Below are 10,472 nucleotides of genomic sequence, written 5' to 3'. Positions count from 1 at the left end.
TTTTAATATTTTTCTGATTTACCTTATCGGTTTTGCAATGCTCATAAATTTTAAAATCATTTCATTATATTCATCTTCCTCATTACTTTTAATTGTTATAGCCCCCCCAGCGCCAATTGAAATCTTTAACAAAATAAATATAAATAAAAAAAATATATATATATATAATATATATATTATGTGTACATTTGTGATTTAAATTATTATATAGGGGGGAAATAAATTATTTTTCTCACTATATATTAATATATATTATTTTTTCATATCTTACCATATCCTTTTTTATTATTATTGTCCTTATAACTATATTAAAAATAAAATTTCCTTCAAATGTAAGAAAACCTATACAACCTGAGTAAATACCCCTAGGCACCATTTCAATTCTGTAAATAAAAAAAAAAAATAAATAAATATAAAAATAAATAAATAAATAAATAAGAAACATATAAGATATTTATATAATTACAACACATTATCGTTTTAATTATATATATTTGTTTATTACTCTTGCAAAATGGACATAGATATAAATTTTGGAGAACCAGTCATGGATCCTCCAGGGAATATATTCAATATAGCATCAGAGAAATTATTCCCTTTTTTTATTTTCCCTGTAATTTCTGAAACCATTTGATGAACAAATTTATATGATTCTATGTGGAATAATTTAGAAACTTGTACAGTATTGATATCACATATTCTATTAAAATCATTTATAGTTAGATCTAATATCATTAGATTTTCTGCTCTTTCTTTTTTATTATTAAATAAATTATTTTTTAGTATATCATCTTCTTCTTTTGTTTTTCCTCTTTTACTTGTACCTTTAATAGGTTTACTATACATATAGTTATCTTTATTTTTTCTTAAGAATTCTTCAGGACTAAAACTTAAAATATGAAATTGTATTTCACCTATTTTTATTTTTTTCTTATCTTTTTCTTTTAATAAAAAGGATATTTTTTCTTTATTGCCATTTTGTTCTTTACATAAAATTCTTTTATAATTAATAAAACAACTATATGAAACTTTATTTATATTTCTAATATAATTATATAAATCTAAATATTCGATGTTGATATCTACAAGTTTTTTTGAGATAAATTGTGTAGTTAAACACAACTCATAGGAATAACCATCTTCAATATATTTTTTACATTTCCTTACATTTTCAATATATTGTTCTCTTTGTATAATTGAATTAAATGATATTCTACTTTGCTCTTTATTTTTTTCTAACAAATTATTTTTATTATATATATTATTAATATTGTATTTTTCTTCATTTAATATATTATCATGCTCATATGTCTTTTCTATATCTATAAGTACATCTAAAACATTATATGTCCATTCTTTATTATAATTTTGTATATCCTTAAAGGCATCAAAATTTTTTATATGATATTGATATGGACTATTTGTCAAATTATTATGTTCATTATTTTTTCCCTTATTATCACAACATGAAATATTGTCTTCACTTTTTTTGTGACCATAAGTTAAGTATCTCTTAAAAGATTCTTCTTCTGGTTCTAACGATATTAAATAAATATTATTTTTATACATATCCAAAGCCATCATATTTTGAGGACGTACAAAAACAGAAACCGGAAACATTTCTTCTTGTTCTATTTGTTTACATTTAGTATTATATAAATTTTTTATAGTTTCATATTTATATTCATAATTGAAAAATCCAAAATAGCCCATTAAACAAGATGTCTTATTGTTAATAAAATCATTGTCTTGTATTGTATCATTTAGAAATATATAATTATGACGATGATTATTAAAATTTTTTTTTTTTTTATTATTTTTATTTACTTGTTCTTCACATGTACTATTATATTTATCTGATTTCATTTGTTGGGTGGTAGTATATACTATTTCCTTTTCTTCTACTTCATTTTTACTATTTATTAAATTATGAATATCTATATATTGATAATCTATGATCATTTGTTTTTTGAAATATTCAATATTTTCATTCATATATTTAACAAGGCAATTATTTTCCTTACTGATATAATGTATATCATATGTATCAACTATATTAGATTTATCAGATTTGTCATTTTTTTCCTTTGTGCTTTTCCTTAAATTAAGAAGCAAAGTGTTTGCAGATATATTATCTTTTCCATCTATATAATATTCAATAATATCACTTAATATCCCATCTAGATTACCCATATATGAAAATCTGGTATTTTGTATCAAATCAGTATGATCATATTGTAATGAAATATTATCATTTGATATTTTTTTTTCAGATTTGTTATTTTTAATTTGATATAAAATTTCATTATTACTATCTAGCCAAAAAGATATACTTTCTTTATGTTTTTTAAAAAAAATATTTTTAAAAATATCATACGAAATCATACATAAATTATTTTTTATACCTACAACTTTAATAATTTTTATTTTCCATTTATATGTACTCGATATATTTAAAGGAATAGATATGGATGTTTTATTTATATCATGTTGTAATATTTTTAAAGAATTTCTTTTTTTATTTTCATTATATTTTAACGTAATATTTTTAAAATTCTCAAAAAATATTTCACTATATTCACTCTCAACAGATTCTGGATGATATTGTACAGTATAATATGGTAAATATTTATGTTGTACTCCCATAATTATATATTCATCTAAATGATTAGAATAACATGTTATATTTAAAATATTTTTATTAATATCTGTATGATTTACTTTTAAAGAATTATAACATACAGCCTTAAAATTATCTTCTATATTATTAAATAATTCACAATATTTATTCTCCTCATTTTTACATATATGTATTATATTTGTATTTCCATGAAACATATTTTTTACTTTCTCTATTTTACTTCCATAAAAGTAACATAATAATTGATGACCATAACACACACCTAATAATGGAATATTTATTTCATTCTTTAATAGTTCTATAACAAACTTATCCTTCTTATCATTTAACATAGGGTTACCATACCCTGGAGATATAACAATATTATCAATCTTATCATAATAATCTTTCATAAAATCATCATAACATATATCATCTGCTTTAATAACAATGGGCTTTTCTTTATTTATTTTAGTCAAATAATGTACGATGTTATATGAGTAAGAATCATAAAAATCAATGAATAAACTCACAACACTGGATTGCATATTTATAAAACAGTACGGAAGGATAAGGATATTAAAATGATGAAATTGTTAGAAATAATTTTATATCTATGTATAGATATATTGAATCAAATAATATATATATATATATATATATATATATTGTAAAAAATTTTTTTTTTTTTTTTTTTTTTTTTTTTTTACAATCTTTAAGTTTATTTTAATAAATCAAAAATAGGAAATATATATATATGTGACACATCAAAATGGAAGCATTACAAAAAAAATAAAAAAAAAATAATAATAAAATAATATAACAAGTTTATATTAATTGAGAACAAATATATGATATACATTTAAATTATATTTTAAGAGTCATTTAATTCGTACTTTTTCTTGGAACATAAAGCTGCATTGGGACACCAATCTAGATTAAAAAAGGAAAATTCAAAATAGTACTTTAAGAATATAAATAAATAAATATATATATATATATATATATATATATATATATATATATATATATATATTTTGTTCTGTTGTTATGAATTCACCTTTCGTATTGTCATATAATTTTTCAATTTCCTCAATGTTATATAATAAAGATCCTTGATTCTTTTTTTTAATCTTTTCATATTCATTACTCCATTTCTTACCCCTCATTATCTATTCACAAAAATATAATATGTTAATGGAATATATATATATATATATTTTTTTTTTTCTGAACAGTAAAGTAAGTTTTTTTTTTTTTTTTATACACAATATATATATTACAATATTCCTGAATTTGCATCTTCCTTTATTAGCTATTAAACCAACAGCTCCCTAAAAAAATATAAACATGTGAAAAAATATAAATGTAAATGTAAATGTATATATATATATATATATATATATATGTATGTATGTACTTTCTGTACGAAAAAGAAAGAAAAAAAAAAAAAATTAATATATATTATTATAAATTATTGTACCTGCTTGTTCTCATTATAATCTGTTTCGTCATCACTTTTTCGTAAATATTCAACGGATAAGTCTCCATATATTCCTGCTTTAATTTTGATATCTTTCAATATTTCTTGAACAAATAATACATACCATTGATCGTTTTTTATTTTTAAGTCCTTAAATTCTAAAAGAAATATAAATATAATTATTTATTTATTTTATTTTTTTGCAAAAGGATATTGAAAGGATTCTTAGAAATAAGAATACAACATAGCATATTCACATATATATATATATATATATATATATATATATATATATATTTTTACCTTTTAGAATTATTAATTCACCATCTTTAATATGAGCTAATTTCAACACTTTGTTGTCAATCATTAAAGACCAGTAATTACGTTCACCAAGAATACGAAATATAAAACCACAACTTTGAGCATCATTCATTTGTACTTCTAACTGAGCTATGGTTTTCTAATATGAATTAAGATATATAAATAAATAAATATATATATATATATTTTATTTTCATGATATATTATATTACCTTACAAAAAAAGTCTTTCTTTATTAAAGACGTTCTTGTTGACATTCTAAAATATATTAAAAGAAATAATTATTTATTTTATTTTTTTTTTTTTTTTTTGTTGTTAAGAAAGAAATATATAATAATAACTTTTGTATATAATAACCTATTGTCTAACCATCCGAAAGGAAATGGATGATTCTATAAATATTAATATGTATTTATATATATGTATATATATTCTCAATAATATAAAATTATATAGTTATTAATTTTATACAGGTTCCCGACAGCTATCTTTTGCCGTATATTCTATGATAGCTTCCTCATTATGAATAACCCAATTATCAGTCTGTAGCCATCCGTCATCTTATATAAATAAATACATTCACATAAATTTTAAATTAGTATAATAGAAGTAAAAGTAATTAAAACAATACATACAAATATATATTTCTACAATATTACATTTCAGTTCTATACTATGTTTAATTACTCAAATTAATGGGCTCATAGGATGGTTTCAAAAAATATTCACGACAGCTTTATATAATAATATATATATATATATATATATATATATATGTTAATTTATGTATATGTTTGGAAAGAAATAATTACCCTCCTGATAAATAAAAAGAATATAACTTATTTTGTTTCAAAACATTACATATATATATATATATATATATTTATTTATTTATTTATATTTTATTCCATTAACTATAATTTAAGTGCTTTTTAAAATATTTAGGATTCTCAGAAGGGTACAATCTAAAAAATTAAAGAAAAATAAATCACAATTTATTTTATATCAACACATCTATACCATAGTTATATAATTGTTAATATAAAAAAAAAAAAAAAATTTACATAATAATATAAATCACCCTATTAGACTGAGTAATTATAAAATATATATTTATTTTTTTTTTTTGTTCTTTTATTACACATTCGTTAGCCATGTAAGGACATTAATTTTGCTTTGCAAAAATCTATTATTATGTGATTGAAAAGAGGAATCCTTAAACGTTCCACATTTATAACAAGAAAAAAAATAAAATGTAAGAAGTATGACCTTTATAAACATTTTTATGAAATATTTTAAAAGGTAAATATTAAAAAAAAAAAAAGACAAATTATTAAAAACCCAATAATAATTGAACAATTAAAATTAAATTGGTTCTATATAAATTTATTAATTATAATATTATTATTCACAATACAATTATTTACAATGTTAAGTTTTTTTTTTATTTTTTTTATATTAAGTTCTTTGTATTTCTTTATGTTTTTATATTCACAAGATAATATATATATATAATAATTAAAACATTACATTATGAGAATATAATAACATATTAAATAATAATGAAGATGAAAAAGAAGGAAAGAAAAAAAAAATAATTAAATATATTTATAAGCGTATATACACATACTAATTCAAAGTAGGCTTTTTATATGCGTACTTTGAAATATTATAAAATGAAAAAAAAAAAAAAAAAAAATGACTACATTAAAAAAAATATATATATGTATAAATCTAACCTCATTTCATTTAATTCGTATAATATATATATATATGTAAATATATATTACATTAGCGAAATATAATTTATTAAAAAAAAAAGAAGAAAAAAAAAAAAAAAGGTAATAATGATTATACGACAACGTTATAAAAATAATTACTATTTAATTAAGAAAACTTACATCATCGTACTAAAACAACAAATTATGAAAACAATACAAGCAAATATACATACATATATATATATATATATATATATATATATATATATATATATATATATGGCCTTTTTTTCTTTTTTCTTGAAATAAATATTAATTTTAATAAATTAATTAAAACACTAAATATAAAGAATAGAATAATAAAAAGATAGAAACAAGGTGAAATATAAACAATGTGTATTAATAAATATATGTATACATATATATATATATATATATATATATATATATAAATGCTTATAACATTAATATATTTATGTACAAATGTAAATTTACAAATCTAAATATATATATATATATACATGTTTTTTCTTTTTTTTTTTTTTTTATATGCTTTTTTTCATAAACATAATTTAATTTCATTATATATCATAATAATACTTTTTGATATAAAACAAAAACAACACCAGAAATGGGAAAAAAAAAAAAAAAAAGAGAGAGAATAATACACACAAATTATTATATATATATAAATATATATTCTTTTTAATTTTTAATTTTATTTTAATTTTTTTTTTTTTTTTTTTTTTGTTGGTTTGTACCTGGATAAACTAATTATTTATATTATGTCCACATACGCTTAATTATAATAAGATGTTTTTTTTTTTTTTTTTTTTATTATTTTTATTTTATTTTATTTTTTTTTTTTTTCCTTTTTGTATACAAAATAAGATTTTATACGTTTCTTCTTTCTCATTCATAAATAAATGTATATATCTAAATATATATACACATATATAAAAGGTATTATAACATTTATGTGTTTAATTTTTTAATACATTTTTTTCGTGAGATAAATCTTTGATCTTTTCCCATGTGAAGGTATCGCCATCTCTTCCAAAATGACCATAAGCAGATGTTTTTGAGAAAACGGGTTCTGTTAATTTTAATTCTTGAATAATGAAACCTGGTCTAAGATCAAAATTTCTCAAAATAATTTGTTCTAAGTCATAATCTGTATAACCTGTGCTTACAGTACCATAAGAATTAACATTAAGTGATATAGGGTAAGCAATACCTATGGAATAAGAAGCTTGTACTAAGACACGTCTACAAAATTTATTAGCAACAAGAGATTTAGCTATAAAACGTAAATAATAAGCAGCTGAACGATCAACTTTAGATGCATCTTTTCCTGAAAAGGCACCACCACCATGTGCACCCCATCCACCATAAGTATCACAAATAATTTTTCTTCCAGTTAAACCTGCATCTGCTGCTGGTCCTCCAAGAACAAATTTTCCAGATGGGTTCAAATAATATAAAGTTTCATTATCTAGTAATTTTTCTGGAATAACATATTTAATAACATTTTCCATCAAATCACTTTTTAGTTGTTCATATTTTATATTTTCAGCATGTTGTGTTGAAATAAGAACTGTATGAACACGTAAAGGTTCTAAATGTCCACCACAACCACCCTTGTTTTTATATTCAATAGTTATTTGTGTTTTACCATCAGGTCCTAAATATGGTAAGATACCTAATTTTCTAACTTCAGTTAATCTTTTACCTAATAACGTAGCATAATGATGGGTTAAAGGCATATAATTCTCAGTTTCATCAGTTGCATAACCAAACATAATACCTTGATCTCCTGCTCCTATTAATTCTGGAGATCTATTTTCATGTACGCACTGAGCTATATCAGGTGATTGTTCATCAATAGATACTTTTATTTCTGCAGTTTTGTAGTCTAAACCTTTACTTTCATCATCATAACCAATATGTTTTAATACCTCTCGTGTGACCTTGTCATAATTTACCTTAGCCTTTGTAGTTATTTCTCCAAATATAAAAATGTAATTCTTCTTTGCACATACTTCACATGCAACCTTGCTATATGGATCCTCACGTAAACAACTATCTAAAATAGCATCAGATATCTGGTCACATATTTTATCTGGGTGTCCTTCATTCACTGATTCAGATGTGAATAAAAAGTTTCCTCTTTTAATTTTCAGCTGACTCATTTTTTTTCACACTATACTAAAAATCTTTTGTATTTTTTTTAGGATAATCAGGAAAATTAAAATAAAAAAATACTTTTTTTTTTTTTTTATATGGTACAAAATGCAAATAATTATAATATATGAAAGAAATGAAAAAAAAAAAAAAAATAGAGAGAAAAAAGGAAAATTATGTATATGTATATATTATATATATATATCAAAATAAAATACTTAACAATATAATTAAAAAAATATGCACATAAATATATATATAATATAATGACAAACTTTCATATATTTTAAAAACTTTTAAATATATATATCTCAGACAAATTATTAGTAAATAAAAGAAATATATATATATATATATACTTATAATTTGATGTATAATAAATGTAAAAGAACAAATATATATATATATTATATAATAAAAAGAATGAAAAAATTTAAATCCCTTTAAGAATTAAATTTTATGTAAATATAAAATTTAATTAAACAATTAAAACGAATACCCTTTTTGGTTTAAAAAAAAAAATAAAATAAAACATATATATATGTATATATTTATATATATATTTTATTAAATATTAATATTTTTTATTTTAGCTACTTTTTTTATTCGTTAAACACATTAAATATAAAATATAATTTTTTTATTTTATTTTTTTTTTTTTAAATAATTCATAAAATAAAATAATGCTTTACATATATTTATTATAACAATAAATTGAAAAAAAATAATTTAAAATGAAAAAAAATAATTAAAAATTAAAAAAATTATATTGTATCCTATTATATTTTATTTACTTTTTTATGTATTTTAAATAATAATTTTATTAAATTTAAAAATTTCTTTTTATATATATATATATATATAAATATATGAAATATATTTTTTAATTTATTATGATATATTGTATTTATATATTTTTATATTGTAATAAAGCAAGAAGATGAAAAAAAATATTGTATCATTGCTATTTTTATTTATTTTTTCGTGTATCTTAAATGATATTTTTGTTAAATTAAAAAGTTTTTTTCAATATGTTTTTTAATTATATATAAAAATATAAAATATATTTTTTTAAATTTATTATTATATATATTAATATTTTATTATTTTTTTTTTTTTTTACTATTATTTATATATATATATATATATATTTCATGCAGTTTTTAATAAAAATATATATTTCATTGAAGCTTATATTTATTTTATATGTGGTGTTTTATATAAAATATATTTATATAATATTTTTTGTACGAATTATTAAAAATGTACTTATCTGATTATATATTATAATAAAAGAATAATGTATTTTAATTATATTATATATATTATATTCTTAAAATACATAATAAAAAGACTATACATTTTTATGGACATATATATATATATATATATATTTATATATATTTCTTAAAATACGAACAATATATTCTTTGGTAATATATGCATGATATACTATATAATTATATATATTTCTTATATTTTTTAAAATACATAATAATTTTTATTTTTGTAATATATATATAATTATATATATATATTTATATATATATTATATAATATATATAAATATATATAATTTATGTTTATATTTTCTTTTTTAGTTCACATATTTACTACCTTTATTATTTTTTATTTATTTATATTGCAAAATGCGAATGATATTACTATCTTTTTTTTCATTGCATAATGGAAAAAACTAGATGTTTAAAAAAAAAAAAAGTTCACTATGAGGATTATTATATATATGTATAATAATAATGTTCTATTTTATATATTTTATAATTATTCGTTTCTTATTACATCATAATATTCGAGGAAAAAAAAATAATGAAAAACTGTGTTCTGTAATAATATAATTATATATTATATATTATATATGTTTTTATTTAACATTACAAAAAGTCGAAAACTGTTATTCTTATGTGATATTTTTTAAAATACAAGAAAAAAAAAATTTTTCATATGACTTTTTTTTTTTTTTTTATTATAATAATAGGTGCGAAATATAAATGGGTTATATTATAATATATAAATATGTATATTATATATATATATATATATATATATTTATTTATTTATTTTAAATTTAAAAAAAGAAAAAGGGAAACTAAAAAAACAAAAATAAATTAATATATATGTATTT

At 18.5% G+C, this 10,472-nt stretch overlaps 3 protein-coding genes across 3 annotated transcripts in view; all 3 read right to left on the bottom strand.

The window, feature by feature from the left end:
* Positions 1 to 3,168, bottom strand: part of PADL01_0921400 (para-aminobenzoic acid synthetase) — a gene marked incomplete at both ends in the record, with an annotated part of 3,281 nt that extends 113 nt beyond the window's left edge. Inside the window, 3 exons of the mRNA XM_028681896.1 lie at positions 23 to 123; positions 272 to 383; positions 506 to 3,168. Of these exons, the coding sequence (XP_028538227.1) occupies positions 23 to 123; positions 272 to 383; positions 506 to 3,168 (2,876 nt within the window). The remainder of the gene's footprint in view (positions 1 to 22; positions 124 to 271; positions 384 to 505) is intronic.
* A 326-nt stretch (positions 3,169 to 3,494) lies between these two features.
* Positions 3,495 to 5,705, bottom strand: PADL01_0921300 (conserved Plasmodium protein, unknown function; the record flags this gene model as incomplete). The annotated part of the gene is made up of 12 exons (XM_028681895.1): positions 3,495 to 3,553; positions 3,681 to 3,792; positions 3,904 to 3,954; positions 4,104 to 4,261; positions 4,407 to 4,563; positions 4,637 to 4,682; positions 4,782 to 4,816; positions 4,896 to 4,984; positions 5,112 to 5,158; positions 5,237 to 5,240; positions 5,340 to 5,389; positions 5,566 to 5,705. 12 exons carry the CDS (start codon positions 5,703 to 5,705, stop codon positions 3,495 to 3,497), a joined length of 948 nt encoding a protein of 315 aa, XP_028538226.1.
* A 1,423-nt stretch (positions 5,706 to 7,128) lies between these two features.
* PADL01_0921200 (S-adenosylmethionine synthetase) lies at positions 7,129 to 8,337 on the bottom strand (the record flags this gene model as incomplete). The annotated part of the gene is made up of 1 exon (XM_028681894.1): positions 7,129 to 8,337. The coding sequence occupies one exon, from the start codon at positions 8,335 to 8,337 to the stop codon at positions 7,129 to 7,131; it is 1,209 nt and encodes a 402-aa protein (XP_028538225.1).
* Between the last annotated feature and the right edge of the window lie 2,135 nt (positions 8,338 to 10,472).

The sequence above is a fragment of the Plasmodium sp. gorilla clade G2 genome (genome assembly GCF_900097015.1).
Source record: "Plasmodium sp. gorilla clade G2 genome assembly, chromosome: 9".
Lineage (NCBI taxonomy): Eukaryota > Apicomplexa > Aconoidasida > Haemosporida > Plasmodiidae > Plasmodium > Plasmodium adleri (nom. inval.).
This window is presented reverse-complemented; position numbering and strand designations above follow the sequence as displayed.